At 40.6% G+C, this 24,353-nt stretch overlaps 1 protein-coding gene across 2 annotated transcripts; it reads left to right on the forward strand.

The window, feature by feature from the left end:
• The first annotated feature begins 476 nt into the window (after positions 1–476).
• On the forward strand, positions 477–23,680 carry TXLNG (taxilin gamma). 2 transcript variants are annotated; one of them, XM_052673964.1, is made up of 10 exons: positions 477–588; positions 8,057–8,369; positions 8,977–9,068; positions 12,227–12,397; positions 13,078–13,272; positions 14,607–14,726; positions 16,173–16,247; positions 18,436–18,528; positions 19,052–19,147; positions 20,369–23,680. In XM_052673964.1, exons 2-10 carry the CDS (start codon positions 8,072–8,074, stop codon positions 20,687–20,689), a joined length of 1,461 nt encoding a protein of 486 aa, XP_052529924.1. In that variant the 5' UTR covers positions 477–588; positions 8,057–8,071; the 3' UTR covers positions 20,690–23,680. The 2 variants fall into 2 exon arrangements, with proteins under 2 accessions (XP_052529924.1, XP_052529923.1); XM_052673963.1 differs by lacking the exon at positions 477–588 and adding an exon at positions 813–969.
• The last annotated feature ends 673 nt before the right edge of the window (positions 23,681–24,353 follow it).

Here is a 24,353-nt window from a genome sequence, read left to right on the forward strand (position 1 = left end):
TTACCATCGGTAAGTTTTTAAAACGTTTTGTTTTAGTTATGATCAAGGTGTTGTCACTGATGAGCTCAAACAACTTTTGGGTGGTGCTGCGCGGAGCCAGGGGTTGGACTCCGTGATCCTTTGCGGGTCCCTTCCAACTCGGGATATTCCATGAATGAAACACTCGAAAGGAGTCGAACGGATTGTTTACGTGTGCCCAGTTCGGAAAGCAGCACTATTCTAAAATGTGCTAACAACCACGTAGCTTGGCTGCAGTTACGGGCTGTGCTCGCAGCGCCGGTGCCGGCTGCCCGCCTTGCGCAACGCGGCACCTGACAGACAACCGGGTCAGCCCGCGGCGCCGCTCGGCCGTCCCTTCAAAGCGGTGACGAAGGCGCCTCAGAGCGTTAATGGGCACCGGGAGGCGGAGCAGAGCCGGGAGCAGGGAGGGAGCTGCTCTCCCGTCGCCACCAGCCCGCGATAAAGCTCTTCGCCCCGCAACCGCGCTGCGAGCTTCAGCGGCCTCCCGCCGTCCCGCGAGGGGCTTCGGTGCACCGCTAAGACTGCGTCTCCCAGAGTTCCCGACGGCGGACCAGACGGCCGCTCCGGGTATGCCGTGCTCGGCCCCTGGCGAGGAGCACGCCGGGAAGCGCAGTCCGCTCGCTTCGGGGAGCCCCATCGCTGCCGGGGGAGAGAGCCGCGCTCGGGCCGGGGGGAGCAGGGAGGGCGCGAACCTCCCACGTGTGGCGGAGAGCGGCGCGGCGATTGGCTGTCGGCGGAAAAGGGGCGGGCGTCCGGGAGAGCTTCCGGTGCGCTCGGCCGAGCAGCTTGTTTGGATGCTGCCGTCACATCATGGCGACGCGCGGAGCGGAGGCAGCGCGGGGAGGAGGCAGCGGCGGCGGCGGCGGCGGCGCGGCGGGACGGAACCGGCGCCACAGTCAGGGTCGGGGAGGCGAGGAGGCGGTGGCGGGCGCCAGCGGCAGCCCGGAGGTGAGAGCGGCGCGGCGGGGAGCGCTCCGTTCTGCCCCCGCCGGCTCGCGGCGCCTCGCTCTCCGGCCCCACGCGGCCTCCGCGCTCCGCGGCGCTCTGGCTGTGGGGGCGGTGCCGCTCTCGGGAGGCCGCGCGTCCCCGGGGGGCGCCGCGCCGGGCTCGCGGGGCGGGGTTTCTCGGCGCCCCCCCGGCTGTTCCGCGGACGGAGGCGGGGCGCCGCCTACCCGCGCGCGGGGGCCGCTGGCAGCACGTGGTGGAGCCGGTACCGGTCGGAGGCTGTGCCCCCCGCCCCTTCCCCAGAGATCTTTGCTCTGAAGGGATGCGTGGCTTTGGTCCGCGAGGAGGCAGGTGGCTTGTTTAGCCCTGCCCTCGTTATCGGAAATCGCAGCATCGCTTAATTCGCACGGCGGTACGGAGTAGAACTCAACCCCCTTGAAACATAGCAGGGAGTATTGGGTAATTTCTACTTCGAGTATCTTTCAAGAACTAAAAGTCGTCTGACAGTCTCTTGCAGGTGTATTCCCCCTGTTGGAGTGTCTTTCTTTGTAGGTTCCTTGTGCTGTGCTTTCTTGGGACTTAAGAACTTGTCCGCCAGCTTTCTGCAGAAGTGCAGATGACAGAAAAACAATTTAGAGTAAGAAGGAAGTGAAGCATCTCTGTGGGAAGTGATTCACGCTGTATTTATTAAATATTTTTTAAATTAACACCTGTCTTAGGTGCTTGCATTAAAAAGCACTGGTGACACGTGCAGCAGCATGCTCTGTACGATTTGCATATAGGCCTTGGGTTCCAGCAGTGAGAATTTTGTTAGAGCTACAGGAAGTGTTTTCTCGTGTCGGTTTTTGTTGTTGTTGTTTGGTTTTTTTTTTAACCAAAATAGTGCTTTCAGAGCACCGGAAGAAAGGATACAAATCCACTCTTGTGGTAAATCAATATTGAGGCCGTGGAGTGTGTCCAGAGAAGGGCAACAAAGCTATGGGGGTCTGGAGCAAAAGTTTTATGGGAAGCAGCTGAGGGAACTGGCATTGTTCAGTCTGGAGGAGGCTCAGGGGAGACCTTATCACTCTCTACAACTGCCTGAAAGGAGGTTGTGGTGAGGTGGGGGTTGGCCTCTTCTCCCAGGTAACATCAATAGGGTGACAGGGAATGACTTCAAGCTGTGCCAGGAGATTCAGGTTGGATATAAGGAAAAATTTCTTCTCAGAAAGAGTGGAGAAGCACAGGCTGCCCAGGGTGGTGGTGGAGTCACTGTCCCTGGAGGTGCTCAGGAAACGTGTAGATGTGACACTGAGGGACACGGTCAGTGGGCATGGTGTGATGGTTTGATTGTTGAACTAGATGACCTTGGACGTCTTTTTCCAACCTTAGTGATTCTATGAAATAAAAAAGCTATCTTTGAAAGCTGGAGTTCTGTGTGTCAAGGCCACTGAGAGAGAATGCAGGAAGAATGGAAAGGGCACCAAAACAAGGACCTTGAGCAGAGGTATGAGAAAATCTAAGTGCCTGAGCCAATATTAAAGGCTTAAATGTAAGGCCAACAGCACTAGTAACATAGTACTTCTAATATTTATGAAGAGAAATAACACAGTACTTCTAATATTTATGAAGAGAAAATATTGTCGTTCAAGAATTTGTTTCTTAACGTTCCTCCTGCTGTGCTGGGACACCTCACCTTGCAGTGATGATGAGTAACACTGAGGTGGAGGCCTCAGTCCAATGTTCTGAAGGCAGATAAAGGAGTGCTGAGAGCATCACTCTCAGTGTAATGACAGGGCAGGGTGAAGTACTTGTTGGAAATGACTTTATGACCTCACAGCTGAGATCCCTGTTCAGAGGGGAAGCCGCCTCAGAGGCCATCATTTTTCTCAGAAAGTTGTAATTAAACTGCGTGGCTATTTAGGTTAGTGAACATAGCATCCAGAAATATGACGTGGAGAAGCGAACTTAATAAACTAGTCTCGTGGTCACAAGAGCACTTGGATGCTAGAACAGTGGATGCTGGAAGGTGCACCTGCTGTAAAATTCAAGCTACAATTTTGTGGCATACCAAAAAGCTATTTTTTCTGGGAGGGGAAAAAAAAAAAAAATTACCACCCAAAGTGACTTTAAACTGATTTTTAGCACAGTCCAGTTATGTTAAGTGAAGTTGTCTTGAGTATCTATGGTGAGCAGAAATCTATTATATGTGTTTTCAAATTGAGTTTTGGTGTGTTAGCAAGTAAAAGTGAAATGCTGGGATGGTAGAAGCCTAAAGCTTGTTCTGCTCTGTAAACCCTTAGGTTAAAGTGCTATACTTGTTGGCACAAGATTTTAGTGTAATTGGTTGGTTATGTGCATATGTTCTTCTTGAAGCTTCTGGGATGTTTTTGAAAAGCATTAACAGCTCTGAAGGCAGAGGTTGTAAAGGCCTTCTTACATTATGGACCATCCGTTGCTATGGGGAATGTAGGAAATGCTCTGGTTGTTTATTTTTTTCGGGTGCTTTGCTAACGTTTAGGAGAAACAGGAAGTTATGACAGCTGCTAATTAGGATCTGTTATTAAGAGGTACAGAGATGCAAAGTATAGGTAGGTTAGTACCCAACAATATGCACAGAGTATTTTTAGATAGAACAACATGGTACTTCGTAGGTACTGGAACAGAAAAGGATCTGCCCACATTATGTTTGCCCATGGTAGGATAGGCTCAGTGTAGGCCTTCTCAAGTAGGGAATGTTACTGCAGTGGCAACATAGAATTTGACATAGAATAACACTGGCTTAATGCCTTGTGATCATAGGCAGTTTCATAAGTAGGGTGCCTGTCTTTGTGCTCTCACCTTTTAGGTGCAAAGCAAGGTAGAGTCTTTCTGATACGCACCTGCTTGATCAAGGCGTGAGTTGAGAGAACAGAGCAGGCTGCTGACCTGAAACTCTGGGGTTTTTCAGCAGGAGTGCTGTTAGGAATATTCTTCCTGCAGGCATCCTCAAGCTGCCTAGCCCTGTCTTAAATGTCTTAAAGATGGTTGTGCTTATTCTGAAATATCAGTGTTTGTAATAGCTGGATTCACAGCTACATATGTAGCAGGTATTTTACTTGTAACGGAGGAGTTTTAAATTTTGCTAAATACTTTTGAAATATTGCAGTATAAAGTCCTGCATCTGTTGTGCAGGATGTTCTTTTCTTACTGAAAGTCTTTAGGTATACAGTCTTACTCAGGTCTTTCAAATTATAATCCGTGTGTCATTAAATCTGCTTGGAAGCTGGCTGTAACCTGAGTGACCGTGGTAGCAGCTAAAAATGTAGTAGTAATTTCAGTAGCTGGGTTTTGGTGGGGTGGATTTGTTTTGTTTTTATGCAGTCAGTACTGAATCAGCACTATTATACAATGCACTGTTGGAAGTGCTCTGTTCTGGCTGGAATGTTAAACTGAGAAGTTCACTCGTCTGATTAGCATGAATTTTGGAGGGAAAAAGGTAATGGTTTGGGTTGTTCTGTCCATTCCTTCAGTAAGAGGGACAATTTTAGCAATACTTATACAGTGTAGACCATAACATTCTCAACGTGGCAGTTGTTACTTATATACTTCAACCAAATCTGAAATTATTTGTACTTTGTGTCTGAAGAGCAGAGTGTAAAAAGGCTGCTGCAGATCTAAAGCATGCATGTCCAACCCCCAAGTCTTATGTTTTCGTTGTTGTTGTTTTTTTTTTTTAATTTAAAACTATTAGAAGTTTAACTTACATGCATGGACTGTGTATTGTATTTAATATGTGGCCCAACATGATTCCTCTTCTCTCAGTGTGGCCCAGGAAAGCCAAAATGTTGGGTATCTACTCTCTGAAGTGACAGCTTGCAACGCTGAAGTGAAAATGTTGTTAATCATTATCAGGAGGTCATCTAGCTGTTAGCATTTGTGGCACCTGTCAGGCAGTAATAGACTCCTCGGTGCTTAAAATGAAAAATAAACACTTTCTAATTTAGGTTAAACACATTAGAGTTTGTCTGTGTTGCCCCATTGCTGTCAGTCCTACTAGGATTTATGAATGTCAATTTGATGGGATTTGAACTTGTTTTTTACTTAGTCTTGTATGTAATCAATCAAGTTGTTGGTATTGCTGCTAGAACCCTTTCTCTAACCTATTCTAGCCCATCATCACCAGTTCCTAATTATATTTAAGCCAAGAAAATTGAGTATTAATACCAAAATGGTTTCCTGCCATGCTGTGCTTCAGCTTTGGATGAAGCATGCTTGCTTGTCAGTAAGATTCAATTTGTTCCACGTTCATTGGAAAACCAAGAAAAGCTTGAAAAGCTCAATAGTTGCTTTCTTTCATTATTGGAAATGTCATGCTATTATTTTGAAGTCTATTTGAAATGTACAGGGCACATGCACACCAATCTTGATCCTCAGTTTTCTGGGGGTGACTGCTACCTTCTCTGCTAGACTTGGGAGAATGAATCTGATGGCCTCATGGCTTTTTTTTTTCCTTTATCCAAGAATAGAGAAGCTCCCGGAATTGAAGGATTATTATTGTCAGTAAAGAATTGGGCTGACACCTAATTTGACTTCTAGAAAAAGCTCTGCTGAATTAATGAGGTGTTCACTCAGCAAAGCTGCCAGGTGCTTTGGAACATGCGTATAAACGCCAGCTCAGAAATGAGGGATATGTAAGGTACTGAGGCAGTGTGCTAGCAGAGTGGGTGTTTTTCAGTCCCTGGCCACATATGTGCCCCTGCCAGTAGCTTTTCACTTTTCCTCAGTAGAAGAAGGAGTTTTCATGGATGAAAATAGCTTCTCGTGGACGCCTTCTTGCTGACGGTGCTCTAGAACTGCAGGAGTCCATGCTACCTGCACTTCTGTGGTTAGGATGAGGTATTTTTGGCTCAGATCCTCACGCGCCGGCTGTGATCAGGCCGACCTTTTTTTAGCGTCTCTCGCGTCTTGGCTGATTTCCAGCCATCGCGAGCTCTTGTGTGCGGTTGGCAGAATGGCCTATTGCTGTGCAGTGAACTGGGCCGAGGGACTGATCTGGCTATAAGCTTTGTTAGAACAAGTTGCACAAACGCTGCTCTCAGCACAACAGGGAGGTGGTCTGAAAGAGGGGAATGAGGAGTGATTGCAAGAGCGCTGCCTGGGCGCTGCTGCTGCTCGCTGTGTGCCAGCCAGGCCTACCTGCTGCCTGTTGGAGCGCGGGGTGCTTCTGTGCTCCGCTTTCTAAAAGAAATTCCCGAGTCTCTTCATGAATTTCAGAAAGCCTGAAAATGCTGCCTCTGCCCAGAAACTCTTGAGGTTGGGGCAGGCTTCTCCTACTGCTTGCCAGGCTTCTGAGGGTCAGGAATCTGAGCTAGAAGCTGACATCCCGCATAATGGGGAAAAACAGCACATTTCAGCTGTTGTTGGTACTGCAGTTCTGCCTCAGTTTCATGCTCTGAACTTTCCTGCTTTGCCAGTGTAACGTGAGCCCTGTAGTACTCTGTATTCGGCTTCTGGACAAATTGTGTTTCTTAAAGAAGCCCCGTGCTCTGTTTTTAACCATTTGTACAAAATTAATTTCACAAAGTTTGAATGAGCTGTACGTGTTTCATATCTCATACTGTTTTTAGGAAGAAGCTCTCGTTTGCTGAACTTGGAGTAGTGAGCCTTTCCCATGCATAGGAGGTCTCATGGCTTAAGACAATCTGAGGAAAGAGCATATTTTAGAGCTCTGAGAAAAACCTTGGGATTGATCACTGATTACAGCAATTCTGTCCATGTATTTATTACCTTTGGAAGCTTTCATCAAGCACACTGTCTGGCATGACTGGAAGAAGATAAAGCTGCAGTCTTTGTCCATAGTGCTTCCTACACTTCTAGAGAGCAGTGCAAAGTGAAAATCTTTGATAAGTCAGAAGTTGCTGCTTAATGTCTGTACAGATTATTTACATTTGCAAAACTTATTGGCCTTCCTGAAATGTATAGCTTTAATTCCATCTTCACAAGAATGAATTTACCTTGAGATAAGGTCTAATGTAGGGGACTTGCTTTGATTGTAGCGAACAACTAAGCTGTCATGCATGTGTTTTTTTACAGTATGTAAAATATATATGCATACAATATGTATGCATGTTTGTTTAATGATTTCAAATTACTTGAAGCCTGCTAAAGAAAATGGGATTTGGACTGTATCTTGAAGTATATTATTAGTGTTGGCTGTGTTCCTTTGATGTTGGCTACTTGCTTTTGAACAGGAAGATGGTCCATCCATGCAGAATGTACAACCCAGTGCCAATTCCTGGTGTTAGACATTAACATTATTTTTAACAGTAAAACATAACCTGAAATTCATTTGTGCTTAAACAACATCACTGCACATAAACAAGACCTGGTTCTGTAACTTTTAAAGCTTTTGGGGATGATTCAATGGGGGTGAATTTCAATATTTTGAAAATGAATGTGCTCCTAGTCCTGCTTATCGTTCTTGTTATACGGGTTCTCTCCAATCATAAGATGTCAGTCATGTCTGATTGAAGTAGGTTAAGCTCTTATCCTTGAGGAAATGTGTTTCTATGAATTTCTTGACCTTTCTTTCGGTACAGCTCTTGAATGATTTTAAAACTGCTATCTTTCAGTTCTCTGAGCCTAGTATGTAATAAAGCAGTACTTAATCATGATACATCCTTATTTCAATTTCTCAATCCTATTTTTCTACGTGCATAATATTTCCTACATTTATTATTGATTTTTGAGATACACTTTTAAGAAGTGTTATGGAGAAATATTTTCAGTTAAGTTTGAGTGATTTAATAACTCAGATGATGTCACATTTGTTTTGGAGCTTCACAAGCATATCTCCATGTAAATGTTTTTGTGGTGACGATGTACTGAAATTGCTAATAGTAGGAAAAGTAGTATTTTGGACTGTTGTGCTGTTTTCTTCATTGTTCCTTAGGCTTATTCTGTTGATGTTTATTTATATATGGCAGTAAGTATCACCTTGATCAACATGAATGACAATGGACTTTCACTCATTTTTTTTTTTTTTGCCCATGCCACGTAGAAGTGGAAGTTTCCATTTTAAATACACTGCTTGATTGTTGATCTCTGCTTTTTCCTTTCACTCCTCAAGTTGGTTGTTGGTGCAATGGAAGAAGCTGGATCCCAGGAGACGGGAATGAATAACCAGGATCAGCTGCTGAACAGCAGGTGCAATGAATTGTCTAACACAGTGTTACAGCATACGCAGCCCAACTGTGACGGCCTGGAAAACACGGACACATTGGAAGGAACTGAGTATATCACAAAGAACAGAAAGCTCCCGGGGTCCACGTGCTGCTCTCAGGAGTCTCGTGAGGAGACTCCTGGAAGAGAGGAAACCCGTACTGATCCACCTGATGGCCAACAAGATCCAGAGAGCGAAAAGCACAAAGAGAAAACTTTAGGTGTGTTCTGTCTCATCTTTATTTTGTAACCAGAACCACGTAGAATACTTTAAGGACAACAGAATGTATACTTTTACTTAGGAAAAAACAGTTCTCAATGCGTATGTAAGAGTCTCTCTGCTGATATTGCTGTTTTTACAGCAGGATTTTTTGTTTGTTGTTTTTTTTTTTCTGTCATTACTAATTAGCTTTTTAACTTCCTGGTTGTTGGATTAATTTTTAAATTTGTGATTGCAGTCTTTAGTGCTCTCACTGCTGGTGTTTGAATTCCAAAGGCATATTAAAAGCACTTTTGTGAATATCTTTTAGTAGCTAAACTTCAACCTTTTAAATTAATTCAACTTTTTCTTTCCTGTTGCAAGGCAAACAAAAATATTTTTGTGGTTTTAATATTGAAGTAACTTTTGCTATCCAAGTTGTGTAATGGCATACAGTCAAGTAAAATGATTCGTACTGTGATGACTTCCCATTATGCAGCTATCAAACCAGAAAACAGCTTAAGTCACACTAGTTTCTCGCACTTCTGCATTTTACTTTTAAAGACAAGCTGCTGTTCTGGTAAGTTTTTTTTCCTCCTCAATAAGGTCGTATTTCCTTCTTTTAATAGGAAAAGAAGTACTATTATTAATGCAAGCTTTGAACACGCTTTCTACCCCAGAGGAAAAGTTGGCAGCTTTGTGCAAAAAGTATGCTGATCTGGTAAGTAATTTGTAAAGATAGCAAGAGTTATTCATGTGTTAACGGTGGAATGCAAGAACTTCTAATACAGGATGGTTAATGATTTTGAATGTTTCACAGTGTTGGCAGGCAGAAATGAACACACAGGCTTCTCGTGAATATTGTTCCAGCAGAGCTTGTGTTTAGTCTTTTCCTTTCTGCAAGACTGTCTAAAACTAAAGGTAAACTAGATTATAGCTTTTTGACAACCTTGTACTGAATCATAACACTAGGATTAACAGAATGATTTTTCTTTTGGAAGACAGTATTTTCCTAGGTTACATCTGCATTTTAGCATAACGAGAAAAAACATACTTTGCCAAGGACTTGAAATAAATTAGTTCTGCTTAACTTCTTAGAGATTGAAGGTAGAATTGGAAGGTGTAATTTTGCTCTGTGATCATACATACAGATTTCTTCAGTAACAGATCAAAAAGGCAGAACACGTGTCATGGTTTCATGAGAGCACATTCAGTTACTGATCGTAGAGTGCATTCCTACTCTAAATAACACAGAACAGCTTAATCTCTAAAGTAATTGATGACAAAATTGGGTGGATTATTGGGTCATAAGTTGTCTTTCTGGAATGTGTCTGGAGATGAAAAATGCTGCACTTGTTCATCTTGAGATATGGGGACAGCCAAGAATGGAAATAACACCTGCATGTTTTTTTCCACCATATTTGTAGCTGCAAAATGAAAGTAAAAGCAAATGGCTGAGTAGCTTAAAAAACACAAGGCTTGCTTTCTCTTGTTGTCAGGTGTAGTATGTGTGGAAACATTTCTGAAAATGGCTGCGTAATAAACATAATGGCTGCACAACATGACAGAACTTCTGAAATAAACTGTATTTCTTTTGAGAGTATTGATGTCTGCAGAGCTTTGCTAATGAGCTAGTACAGAAACTTTCTAGTCACAGAAGCAATAACTATTTAAGAATACGTGTTGGTTAGCTCTTTTTTTTTTCTTTTTTTTTTTTCCCCAAATCCAGAGTTCTCCTCAGAGGTCTGACATGTTTTTGCTTAGTTTTTTCTTGGTCTCACGTGTGTGTTCTTTGTTCACGTGAGTGAATTTCCTTCAAAACTAACAACTTCTCTAAGAAATCACTTTCCTCTAAATGAGAAACAATAACCATTCTGTAGTACAACTCAAGGATATTGAGAGAAAATACAATAAATGTGTTGGATTTTATAAACAATTGTCTGTGCATGTGGTGCCCTTTCTATTTGAGCAGACAGCTCTCATGTCAAGTCAGAGATGATGGCCTGCATGAGGATCTAGGTTAGGATGAATTCCATAATTCTTCTGAGAGAAAACAGTCTGCACCATTTTTATTTTTTGAGTTTTCTTGTTGAAGGAAAGATGTTTAAGTAATTGAGTAACTGCTAGACTAAATGATGATCAGTTCCTTCCTGTAGCTTGGCAATCAAGACAGACCTGTTCACGTTGTGATTTTTTTTTTTTTTTGCTTCTTATGGGAGAGGGTCTGCAGTCTGTTGTTAGAATCCCCAGCTTAGGGAACCAGTTGCTCTCTCTAGCAGTTCTCAGCATCATGGGAAGTCGGGTGGGAGCTCATGCAGGTGTAACAGTAGTTTAGTGTTAGTATTTAGTGGTGCCCTGTTTACCTTAGGTTCATTTTGATTTGGTTGTGCTCCTTTTAAGATGCATTCTTTCCTTCATGATCATGGTGGTGAACCACTGGCATAGGTGTCAGATTTAATGCCAGCAGAGGTTTGAACTGACAGTTTATGACAGTGCACCTACAATGCTTGTTTTCTTTTTTTAAAGATTCATCATCTTTAAAGCTCACTGTCAGGTTTTTCAGTGGTGTCTCATGAAAAGGACTGTACAATAAAGGTAGGACTGCCACTCTCCTGGCAAAAGATCTTCCACAATTTTTTTTCCTATTTTGGAATCTTATCAGAAGATCAGTTTGTGACGCAGGAAGGTTTGCATCCTTGGTGATATGTCTCACTGGTGTACTTTTACAGGCCTGAAGTTTCGTAGGCATGCAGACAGTAGAGCCACTTAGTGTTTTTTTTCAACCAAGAAAAGGGCTTTTTATATTTGCGTACCAAAATATTGCCATAATATTTCCTTTGCTCCAAACTAGGTGAAATACAGACTTTATTTGCTGCTTTGTGGTGATCCTTAACTTTATTCTTTCTTCTGTGCTTTAGCATTATTTTGAGCTCTTTCAGAAAACCGTTGTTGTATTCCATCATGGTGATGTTCCTGAATGCCAGCCTTCTCTTCCTGTGGTGTCCTGAGGCTGAGGCACTGATAAGGAGCAGTATTCCACTTAATGTTGTTAATACCTTTACAGTAGATCAAACCCTAAATGATATGGTTTCTTGGGGAGCCCAAAAATCAAATGCAATGGAACTTGCTCTTAACTAGGTGTTGTTGCAAGAAACTCTTCGATTTGCTGGATGTTCATAGAGTAGATTTTGAAGTAGATCTGCCCTGATGCAAAGTTTAGCAATGTCATCCAAATAGTATAAAGAAAACGATTTCAAAAGTTTTTTTCACGTGGTTGAGGCTACATATCTTCTAAGTCAACAAAGCCTGGGCTATGCAGCTTTAATAATTTGACTTGATTTGTGTCAAAGCTGCTGGTTGTGTCTGTTCCTTTCTCTGAAGTAACTTAGCATTTTACAAAATGTTATCAACTACTTCTTGCTTCAGTAGGAACACCTGCTGACAAGAAGGCAGTTTCATGGTTTTCTTTTTGATGTTAAAAACAAGGCATGCTTGATAAACAGTTGTGTGTAATTTACAGATAAGAGCGGAAAGAACTGTGGCTTGCTGAAATGCCAGCCTCAGCTTTTAATTGTATCTGCTGCATCCTCCTTTTTCAGGGCTAGTCCTGCCCCTGTAGTTGAACACAGGCTGATAGCCCACGGTCAATAGGTCTGTGGTCCGTGCTCTTTGTCAAGTTGGAATGTGTGTATTTTCCTCTTCTGTCCTTACATATTTAGGATGCTGGGTGTTTCTCTAAGATCAGTGGTAGAGGTTCAGATAATGAAATTATTTGATTTCTTTGCTTTCATCTGAAATGTTTACGTGTTCAGTCTGCTTTCGTACATGCATAGAGATAATCCTGGCTATGTTTATTTCACACATGCACTCTAATGTTAGTTGGAAGAGAGCCGAAATGTTCAAAAGCAGATGAAGATACTGCAGAAAAAGCAAGCACAAGTTGTGAAGGAGAAAGTCCACTTGCAGAGCGAGCATAGCAAGGCCATTTTGGCACGCAGCAAACTGGAATCTCTGTGTCGGGAGCTTCAGCGTCATAACAAGACTTTAAAGGTTAGTCTGTTGGCATAAATTATGATGCGTGGTGGTGAAGATCCTTCTTATTGATCATTGCTTAAAATTAAGCCTGCTGCTTTTCGCTTACTGCTTTATCCCGTGTACCTGATTTTTAAGGTAAAGAACATGAGGGTAGTTCAGCTGGCTTTGAACTATTCTCTAAACTGGTTGGTAGGTCATATTACTTGTACTCTGTGGTCTTATCATGTTTATTTCTGGGAGCAGTAGTGATGACTGCTGAAAAAAATAGCACAACTGAAATAACAGCGGCATGAAATGTCAATGTGTCAGGAAAGAAAAGAGGCTTAATTATGTCAGAATACAGTTTCTAGGAGTAAAATGGAAGAGCCACGAGATTCTTATCTGTAGTCAGCGTAGGAAATTGCATTACAGTGTCAGTTCTGTTTTTAACATTTAGTTAATTCTTATTCTTGCAAAGGTATGTATGCAGTATCTTGAAATGCCACTAAGAATGAGAACAAGGTTCTCTAAAGTCATTGGAACTTCCAGATACTTCATGTGGCTAGATCAGTATAATATAACAATTGTGGTATTAACAATTTAGAACTTGAAACTGTACAGAAGTGAATTACTGCCATCATTTCTGATTAAAATGTATGGAAAAGGCACATGGTCTGGCTTGAGCATCATTACTTTCTAATAATTTCTCATAAAAGGAAGAAAACATCCAGCAAGCACGTGAAGAGGAGGAAAGGCGAAAAGAAGCAACTGCACATTTCCAGATTACTCTGAATGAAATTCAGGCTCAACTGGAACAGCATGATATACATAACGCCAAGCTCCGTCAGGAAAACATTGAGCTGGGGGAAAAACTGAAGAAGCTCATTGAGCAATATGCCTTGCGAGAAGAGGTACTTACATTGTGCTCCTGGTGGGATTCTGTTAGTTCTTTACAAGGATTCAGTAATTATTTCAAGGGGCCAAAACCCTACTACTTGACACCCACCATATATATGACTTAAGAATATTCTTTTTACTCCACTGCCTTGAAAAGTGACATGGTTGTTTGGCTCACTGTCTGCCATTCCTGTCATTCCTGCCATTCCATTTTGCATCTCTGTGTTCAAAGAGCATCGTAAACAGTGTTTCACTGTCAAGGTCCCCAAACAGAAATAAGTTGTTTGGAGATCTGGAGACTTTCTTTGTCATTGAAAGTATTCAGAACAACCTGATCACTTTGAAGTTGTCTCTAGTTTTGGTGGGCATTTGGACTAAACAACTTAGGAAAGTTATTTTCAACATGAGTACACATTAATATTAAATTCCTTGAAAGTGCAATTTCACATTATATTGTGAGAGGAAACAGTAGTCATTATCTTGTATCTGTTACTTCATGAAGATTCTTTTTTACAAGCTACATTGTAGTTCTTGTTGTTGGTGTTGAATCATCCTAAGCTATATTGCCTTAAGAATATATTTGGACTGGAGTTATGGAAATGACTGTATTTTAGCACTGAGCTAGCCATAATTGTAATCAACACATAAACTAACCAGACTAAGCACTGTTAGTTCTTAGTTGGCACAGGAGAGCTGGAATATGGCTTTTTTTTTTTTTTTTTTTTTTTTTTTTTTCTAATCTGGATCAGTGAGAAAATTCACTGTAGATCCAGTTCCTGATCTTTTAAGATCATGGAATATTTATATAAATACATATATAAAATGAGATAATTTGGGGAAGGCAAAAGATAGCAAGTTATTTTGTGCAACTGTATGTTTGGAATTAAGGCTGTATAATTGTTCACTGTTTTGTGGAGTTTCATCAGCCTAGTCTGTTTGCAAACCTTTCTTGTTTCGAGTTTTTTTTTTTAATTTCTTGGAACTAGAGCTTGTAGAAGAAATATTCAAAGTAATATAAAAGCTTTATAAGCAAGAGCAGATTGCTGTAGCATATCTAAAAGTGTGCAAAGTGGTGAAGTTATTCTAATGATTATTAAGTGTACTTCTAACATAGGCTTCTATAAAAGACAAAAAAAAAAAGTGTAGTTATAGGAGACAGAGGGAAAAAAGGCGTTTTAAAACCATTGTTTGCTGCTCTTTCACATGAAACTTCTCAAGAATGTTTCTCCCCCATATGTGTACATATATGTACCTTTGACCTGTGTACAGTTTATCTTTGACTAAAGGTTGCCTTTTTGGTTGGTGTTTTTTTTTGTTTGTTTTTGTTTTTTGTTTTTTGTTTTTTTAGCATATTGATAAAGTGTTCAAGCATAAAGAACTGCAGCAGCAACTTGTGGATGCCAAGCTCCAGCAAACTACCCAACTTATTAAAGAAGCAGAGGAGAAACATCAGCGAGAAAGAGAGTTTGTAAGTGAATTCTGTGTGTGTTAAAAAGGAGATGTCAGCACATCAAAACAGGCTTATCATGATTTAAAGCAAAGGCAGCTAACACTGAACTACTGGGAATGTATTTTGAAAGTTAGAATAGCTTTTCAGTGTCAGGACTGAGGTGTAAGTTCTCTGTGTATGATGTGTACAATATTAATGTCCACGTACACAGGCAAGTAGTGCTACTGTTTGTATTTACTTAGTAAATGGCTCGATGTCACTTAAATTTGTCCTGGATTCAATAATGTTTTGTTCTGAAATATCGCAGGTACTTCCTTGCTATCGTGTGGTTATAAGTTCAGTTTTTATGCTATAGGGTGTAACAAAAGCAGAATAAAATGTACGCTTGTCAGAGCATCTGTCCCCAAAACTATGCCTGATATTTCATTTCTGTATTGGTAGTTAGGAGTTATAGAATCACAAGGTTGGAAAGGACCTACAAGATCATCTAATCCAACCGTCCTCCCATTACCACTGCTACCACAAGCACTAACCCATATCTCGTAGCTCCTCATCCAGGCGCCTCTTGAACACTGCCTGGGATGGCGACTCCACCACCTCCCTGGGCAGCCATTCCAGTGCCTGACCACTCTCTGAGAGAAAAAGTTTTTTCTTATGTCTAACCTAAGCCTCCTCTGGTACAGCTTGTGGCCACTTCCTCAGGTCCTGTTTGTTGCCTGGGAGAAGAGGCCAAACCCCTCCTCATCACCACCTCCCATTAGGAAGTTGTAGAGTGCAATAAGGTCTCCTCTGAGCCTCCTCTTCTCCAGACTCCAGTTTCCTTGCAGTCTCTCAATTAGTTAGCTTTCAATTAAAAACAGGGCTTACGAGTTTGTTGCTGTCTTTTAATGGAGTTTTCAGAAGAAGCAAGGCTTTTGCCTAGACTATTTTAAAATGATCATCCACTGTTAGACTGTATATATACACCGTTAAAAAATAACTTTGGAATCTGAAGCTGATGAAAATCAATGTACAAAATGCTCTCAAATCGACACAATTGTTTTGAACTGATCTGTAAAGGTACTATTAATACCTGGAGAAGTGAAGATGGAAAATAAATTACAGAAGTTTAGAAAGAGGTATAAGTTACGTATAGATCATTGATGAAGTACTTGTATAATTTTAGTAGATCAATTTTGCTACCAAACTAGAAACATAAATTCTATCATACTATTATCTAAAAAAAAGTCTCAGTGAAATAGTTTCTGTATGCCAACACATGCTTTTAAGTTGTATATCTATTGAGGTGTGGTTATAACTAAAGTGACAAAAACAAAATGACAAAAAAGTGTACATGTGAGGAAATGTCATTGAACGGCCCTTAGATGATATTAATCTTTGTTCATTTTCATCATAGATGAAGTTCTTTAAGCTATTCTTAGGCATATTTTCCTTACATGCTTTTTTTCTCTTGCTTTTCTTTAGCTGCTAAAAGAAGCTACTGAGTCCAGACACAAATGTGAACAGATGAAGCAACAGGAAGCACAGCTGAAGCAACAGGTATTTTTAAAAATGGAAAACTCTTTGATAACAGGTTTTCCAAAATAAAAATATTGGGAGTTTTATGACTGTAGTGAAATGTAACAAACTCATGGAAAAAAAAATACATCTTATCATTTAGCAGCTACAATGTAGGATTTTTGTGTTTTTTGGTTTTTTTTTTTGAAAAATCCTTGGTGTTTTAATTAAATCTTAAACTTTATTTTCGTCAGGTAACTTCTCAGTAGTGTATTACATAGCATAAGCTGCAGAGATTAGACATTCACTAGTTGCTGCTGAAGTCCTTTGGAGAGTACTATAAACAATAAAACACTGGAGTTGGTGTTCTTTTAAATTAACAGCAGTATAATACAGTGCATTCTTTGTGGTTATTTACTGTTCTTTGCCTATTTTGAAACTTCTCTCTTCGAAGGGTATTTTATCATTTTTGTAGCTTTTCTGGTCCAGAGAAACCCTTGTGACTCTTCATGTAGAGTGGATTGTAGAGTGCCTGTGGATTTTTAGCCATGTGGGCTTTAAGACTTATTCCTTACTGTTTGCATTCCATGCTGCTGTGGGGCAATGGAAGCAAGAATTGTTTTGTTTATCCTTGTAGTTTTTAAAAGTTTTTAACCTAAAGCTGAGCCTGCACAGAAAATACTATCTTTAGTTGTTTACTTGCTGAAAGTGGAGAGATGGGCCACAGTTTTTGTACTACTGTTCTGGATCACTTGCAGTCACTGGCTACATTTGAGCTCAGCCCACAAGGCAAGGGAAAGTGGTAGGTTCAGCTAAAATTGCAGCATCTGAAAAGCAGCAGATAGGGCTTTCACTGTAGGCTTCTTATTGCTTCAATTTCCAGTTCTCTGTTAAGTCTCCTGGCAAGCTGTTTCATGGCCATTTTTTTCCCCTGTATTCTACCTATTTTTTTTTCCAAGCAGTTAGATTTGAATTGTATATATGTGTATGGTTAAAATATATGTGCATCCCTCCACTGGCGTTGGCCTTGCCTGGAGGAATCTGGACATCAGTGTTTGTTTTGTTGTTGTTGTTTTTTTTTTTTTTTTGCTGTTTGTCCCGAATAGTTTCCTTTAAATGTAGTATTTTGTTTTATCTGCAAATAAGTTACCTTCTATTTAAAATCCCACTGCCTTTTTTTTTTCTTGCTTTTTTTTTTTTTTTGCTTTTTATAGTAACAGTGGGTGTACTCATGGCTTTCTGTGGTCAGCAAATGTTGTTGTAGAATTAGATGAGCTAGGAAGTTCAGTTGCATTAAAGGAATAGAGTCATCATCCACCGGTCAAAAGTGAGACATTTCTTTTATGAATTTTTCTCTTATTTTTTTGAGGAAAATGTAGTATGTGTGCCCTGAATGTTATGGTCATACAACCACTGATGCAGCCAGTTATCTCAGTTCTTACACTTGAGATAAAAAGCTACTAGTAAATGGTCTTGGCATTTGGAACTTCTGTATTCTCCAAACATCAAATTGCATGCTCATAACAGTGCATTTTTTGCTTCATGCTTCATGTTAGAACCTTTTGGGGAAAATTATGCTCGTTAACATATTTTGCTGGTCCTTATGACTGACCTTGTGGTTCAGGGCAAGAAGTTCTTCTATAACTGAATATTAATGTTCTTCAGTTATTAAACTAGGGCTTTTCATGATTGAATGAATGCCTTGTCAATATTCACTTCCCATAATTTTTGTTCACTGGCCTGATTTTGTAGGTTATGAATATATATCTTGAATTCTGGACTCAGCCATGTTTATTTTGTCCCAGCCTTGGTTGTTAGCTTTGGCTGGTTAAAGTGGAACGGTGCGTCTTTTCTGAGCTTAATTTTGCTTACCATGTGCTGAATTTCCTCTATACTGAAGTCCATAGGTTGGGTTTTTGGGATTTTTTTTTTCTCAGTGGGGAAGCAAGTTTTTTGGCAATGACTAAATACAGTGAAACACTTGAAACATTTAATTAAACATGATATCCCTTTCTTTATCCCGTTAGAATATTACTCTTGTGTATAATTTGAATGGCATGTTTTTAGAAAGTCTGCATATTCCTCAGAAGAAAATTGCAGGATAGCATGAGAGAGAGTTTTCCAATAAATAAACAACAAAAACATCTGTGTTCATCTTCCCTTGTACCTTAACGAATATTTCTGTATTTGCATGCAGCTGTTATTAATGTTCCTGCCCCTTTACCAACAGCTTTCTCTCTACATGGATAAATTTGAGGAATTCCAGACTACCATGGCAAAAAGTAATGAACTGTTTACAACCTTCAGGCAAGAAATGGAGAAGGTATTTATAGGATTACTTCGAGTATCAGAAAGAATAATATAAAAACGCATGCTGTTAGTCCTGTGCATTGTAGATCTCAAAATAGTGTTTACTTTCTGAAAATGTGTGTTATTTTGAGGCTTAAAATGATAGGGGATAAGGATTTGTCTTATTGTGAAAGAGAAACGAATAATGTTCTGTGGTGGAGTTGTTTTTAATGTGGCTGAGTCCCAGTGTCAGTTTTATGAAAGACATGCCGTGGAGGTTTGGTTTGCTGCGCTTATGATTTTAACTTCTTTATTGAGAATTTCATTAGCTGCTCTCAGTGGTTACTAACCTGTTTCCTTCTAGGGAATCAGGCTTGTTTCCTGTGAAAGCAGGCTCTATTTGTAGGGTTACTTTTGCACAGAAATACTTTTCTACAACATAATTTGTTCAAACCAGACTTTGAAAGTAACATTATGAAGAGTCAAATTATTTGTGTCTACCTACTTACCTGTGTTGCAAAACAAGCTACCGAAGCAAGTCCTGTATTCTTTTGTAGATGACCAAAAAGATCAAGAAACTGGAAAAAGAAACTATAGTGTGGCGTACAAAATGGGAGAACAACAACAAGGCTCTTTTGCAGATGGCTGAAGAGGTAATTGTTTGCATCTTTTAAGCAGCAATATTGCTGCTCTGCAGTCTGTGTTCTGTAGAACTTAATATGTTTCAGTAATAGATAGAAGAAACTATAGACTCCTCTTGGACTCTCCCCAGTTTCCTGGTGTGTAATGGTACAGTCCTATTCTCCACAAATGGTGGAAAATAAGTTTGGATTTAGATGATAACTTTTCATCGCGCGCACAAAAAAAAGCCAACGAAGCATCATCTTTCCTTGCTCAATTTTGCCCACCTTGCCCACGATTGGTTGGGTACTGTGTATGATGAAACCGTGTATGTTGAGTGGATTGACAGTATATTAATGTGCTAAACAAAGTTCAGTCAGTGCTGCAGTGGAGATTCGTTCTAAATACATAAGATGCACCTGAAAGAAATAATCTCTAAGTAAGGAATTACTTATTTTCTTCCACTGCTGCTGTTTTTGCTGTCACAAGGTGCCATTACTTAATTGCATTCTAGCAGGAGAGGAGCTGTTCACACATATGTAAGAATACTGTTCTTAGTTTTTCTTGTTTACTTCTGAATTCCATCTTAAATGTGTTACATACGATCTTACTGAACTGATGGATATCCCTAATTGCTGTATAGGTTCTGCTATAAGCCTTTATCTTTCTCCCTTCTTTTAAGGAGGTGATTAGAGAGCTATGAATATGGTACTTTCTGACCTGGGTTCTGCTGCTGAATCACAGACTTAATCATAAAATTGCTCAGGTTGGAAAAGACCTAAAGATCATCAAGTCCAACCACAGCCTAACCATAATACCCTAACTCTAACAACCCTCCATGAAATCATGTCCTTGAGCACCACATCCAAACAAACCAAAATGATTTTTAAACACATCCAGGGATGTTGACTCAACCACCTCCTTGACTTCTCACTTACATTCCCATATTTCCCCGTTGTTATCAGTATTTGGGTTGATTGATAGCCCTGTGAGACTTCATCTTAGCTGATAACTCAGCCCTTAGTTAGCATTGTGTAGTTAGATTGCTCTTGTGAAGTTTCGAGAGTTATCTGTTGTCACTCTCAGAAAAACCACCTCTAGTGGAGTGTCAGGTATTCTCATGTAGGATTTGACCTATCGGATGAAGTAACATTTTCAGGATTAAATAATGATTTTTCCATTAATTAAAAAAAAAAAAACAAAAAAAAAAAAAACAGTTGTATCATGAAACTTGTTTGTTTTCTGTTCCTCAGAAAACAGTAAGAGATAAAGAATACAAGGGCTTTCAGATAAAACTGGAGCGTTTGGAGAAGCTATGCAGGGCTCTTCAGACAGAAAGGAACGAGCTGAATGAGAAGGTGGAAGTCCTTAAGGAGCAAGTTTCTCTCAGAGAAGCAGATGTGGATCTAGCTGTGCAGGTGTTGCAGTCCTGTACACTCAATTCCCACGAGGAGCTGGAAAGTCCCACTGACACAGAAGCAGGAATCCAGCCCAACGTTGAATCACACGCAGCAAATCGTTCCGAAAAGACTGTCTTGACAAGTCCTGTTCCTGGCACTGAATCTGTAGACTAAAATGAAGTGTAAACACTGTATTGAGAGATATATTTTGTGTATAACTTTCTCTGTTGGTGGTAACTATTGGTTTTGTGGTGAAAATTTTCTTACTTTTTCTACCATATCTGTATTTTCTTAGAACTACTGGACTTATGTGGTACAGGAGGCTGCATAGCAGCTTTAAATAGCTTAAACTATAAATTTTCCACAACTGTGTTGCACATCTGCCTCATTTTTTAAAAGAAAATATTTTTCCATAAAAGGATGCATGTGCATTTCCTCCCCACGGCACGAATCACCGTCACTGAAGACTGTGCAGATAGAACATCGGTAAGGGGAAACAGTGACAAAGTGTCACTTTTTGCTTTAAGGAAAGGCATTCTGGTTTTGTTCATTGAGTTGCCACTCGATATACTAAAGATTACCATTTGTCCTAAATTCATCTATATGAGGATGTCTAGCGGCCAGTAAAAGTGTCAGCTTTCCCCTCTTGTATGTTTTCCATACATAATGAATGAAAAAGGTCCAGAATACAGAAAAACGTACCTTTAAGGGATTTTATATACTTTGTGGTATGGGGAAAAAAAAACAACAAAACAAAACAGCTTTGAAAAATGTTAATTTGCAGCTGGTGAAACAGGGTGTACAACTTCTTTTCAGACTTCTCAGGGTTGTGTTGTAAAGGTTATTTCGGACTGTCTGCCCTACCTGTGAGCGTGGTAAATTCAAATGTGAGAGAAAATGTACAGCAAGGCAGTGGAGTGGGGTTTTGCAGTTGGGTATCCTGTTGCACAGAAGTTGGTCTCGTTCTTTCCCCCTTAGCTGCAGTGTGTCCCTAACATATATGATTATGCTGCCTAGAGAAATCCAGCGTTGTCTGGACGCATCTCTGTGGATTATCAGAAGAGCTGTGAAAAAAAGAAAACATATACTGCCTGAAGTGTAGAAGACATAAGCCTCCACCATACAGGGGTTTTAATAGCTGTGTATGTACTGCATGTAAGCATATGCTGTTGTAACTGAACATATCCATTCGAGTACGTCTCCTGAAGCATACGTGGAGGATCTTGCGCTCTCAACCTGGGTGCTGTACCAGTTGGCAGGGTGCCTCCCCAGTTAGGTTATTTGGGAGGGATGGGATGGTATTTCAGATGGTTACGGTAACATGCCACGAGCAAAGTTTCCTTGTGAAGCTTCAACCATTTAGGCTTTTCCTTTTAAAAAGAAAAAAAAAAAAAACAAAAAAACCCCAAAAAAACAGATGTCCATATTTTGACTTTTCTGAGAGAAACTAGGACCAACACTTCCTTTTGCAAGGTTAATATGTGAAATAATTACATGCTGCCCTTAACTTTAGTTCATGTGTATGTACCGTCTAGTTTGGGTTGCTGTTGTAAGGATGATGAAAATGTGTAGCCTTTTCTGGTACTTAAAGTTCTTTGCACTTACTTGGGAGGGGGTTTCTGAATCAAGCACATCTCTCAATGAGCTTCCCACCCTCGTTGCCCTTAACAGTTTAGTGGCTAAATTACTTGAATGTTCAGGCTGCACTGAGCTCCTGATCCTTTTTCTGTAGTGATGTACATTGAAATAATGTAGCTGTCTCTTAAAGAGAGTAAAGTTGTATAAGGCCTGATAAATGTGTTGTAGCTCATACCACTGAGAGGAGCTGTGTGAAACTGACATTTCTTACCTGGTGGAGCAAATGGGAGGCTGGCGGTGTGGTAGATGTGTGCAGGCTTTGTGCTTGTGGCCCAGCAGGAATGAAAGAAGGTAGCAGTGAGTTGGGTAGGTTAGACTCAGAGCTTTGAAATGTTAATCGTGCTGACCGTAAGGCTTAAACACACTGGGAAGAAGTGTTTCAGACTTGTGATTTCGATGGCTTGCTTTGCAGAATCAAACTGTTTAAACAAGAGTTGGTGCAAAAACTGGTTTTCAGCAAATACTGAGCGTGAATTGATTTTTTCCTGAGGGAAAGTGAAAACCTTTGTGTCAGATGCATCATACCCTTGGCAAGGTGGGACGAGCAGTTTTCTATTTTTACAGTTTATTATTGGGGCATTTGTGTCTTTTAACAATCCCTTCTATAGTGCTTGTTCTATATGGAGGCAAGAGTGGATTTTTGGACCCTGCTGCAAGAATACTTCAAAGGGCTTCTAGAGACACAGCAGATATATAGAACAGCAATATATTTGTTACCTACTTAATTTGTAAATGAATCAGAATGCCCCAAGTAAAGGCTTTTAAAATGGGGATATCGTTTTTGTACCCATGATGTACCCTCATCGCACCAACTTTTCATTTGGCTAAGTTGAGCTGTACTTTGCTTCCTGAAGCCAGTCAGTACCTTTTCTTGCATTGCTTTAGGAGTGTTGTTTTAAAACATACAGATTTATATTAAGGGATGGATGAGCTCAGCACTCTGCCATACAGCAGGCTCTTGCACTGCCAGTCTGCAGCCAAGTTGGCTCAGGTAGGGTTTTAAGCAAACTCGTGTGAACGCCTTTCTTCCACTACCATGGACTGTTTAATCGGGGCTGGAAATGGATGTAGCCTGAAATACATGTGTCTGGTCATCACAACTCGGGCCTGACTGATGGTTTCACCATGATTAAACTGCGAAAAAGCTGCATTACACTGATGCAAGACCCAATTATGTGTATGCATACACAAGGAAGTTAGGGCTGTAGCTGATGTTTTGTCCTTTCTTTCATTATACTTACACCTGGTTACGTTACAGTTCAATTCTCAGGTGTTGCAGAAAATCTACCTCTTTGAACTGTAGATGGAAATAACTGTGAAAAAAAGTGATGCAGAAATCTAGTTTGTGCTAAACACACTGCTTTATTTTTACAACCCATGTCTGCTTTCATGAGGAAAAAATGATAAATGAACAGGCAGTCTTTGTTTTGCTTTTCAAAAACATTTTGTAGAGATTTTTCACTAATGTGAATCTGAAATTTTATCTACTCAATTCTGTATAGATTAAGTAAATAAGTATGCTTAATATATTGGACTCTGGGTTCTTCTTTACCATCACATGCATGCCTCACGGGGGAGCTTGAGGTGTGGCTGGAGCTGGGATGGAAGCACAGTCTGTGTACTGGCTGAGGTAGGCTATACCCCTCACTTTCACAGCAGCCACCCCCAGCCTCTCTTTGGTATTTATATGTCAAATCAAAACCACACTCAGAGAACACGTTCACTTCCACTTCCTGCACATCCCACACCAACGCAAAGCAGCCAGCAGGTCTCAAGGTAAATGCCGAAAAATGCCATTCTCTTATGTACCAGAAGGTGGATGATAACCTGCTGCAGATAATGACCAAAAGACATGGCTGGGAAGGCACGTGCTGGGAGGAAGTCAGCTTATGGTGCTAGATGGAAGAGCATCTTCCTGAGAAACAAACTCCTGAACTGCATTCTATCTTCCAAGCACCGATGCTTGTAAGAAAGGGATGCATTAAGCTACTAGATACAGGAATATCCAAAATACAGCATTCCCAAGTTGTATCAAAACTCTCTGCTGTTCAAATCTCCCTTTAAAAATGTGAATATTCACCTTAACTAGCAGATTTTTGGAAGTGAATGGTTGAGCAGTGGGTTTACCTTGGGCAGCAGCTTAAGCACCCACACAGCTGCTTACTTGCTCTCCCTCATGCATTAGGGCAGAGAAAAGGAA

Source organism: Tympanuchus pallidicinctus, unplaced genomic scaffold (genome assembly GCF_026119805.1).
Source record: "Tympanuchus pallidicinctus isolate F22 unplaced genomic scaffold, pur_lepc_1.0 scaffold14, whole genome shotgun sequence".
Taxonomy (NCBI): domain Eukaryota; kingdom Metazoa; phylum Chordata; class Aves; order Galliformes; family Phasianidae; genus Tympanuchus; species Tympanuchus pallidicinctus.

Excerpts from the sequence above, each read along its gene's own strand:
- TXLNG (XM_052673963.1), top strand. The coding sequence starts at position 832 with ATGGCGACGCGCGGAGCGGAGGCAGCGCGGGGAGGAGGCAGCGGCGGC. Across the intron at positions 9,069-12,226 it reads GCAAAAAGTATGCTGATCTG|TTGGAAGAGAGCCGAAATGT; the intron begins GTAAGTAATTTG and ends CTCTAATGTTAG. Across the intron at positions 18,529-19,051 it reads TCAGGCAAGAAATGGAGAAG|ATGACCAAAAAGATCAAGAA; the intron begins GTATTTATAGGA and ends ATTCTTTTGTAG.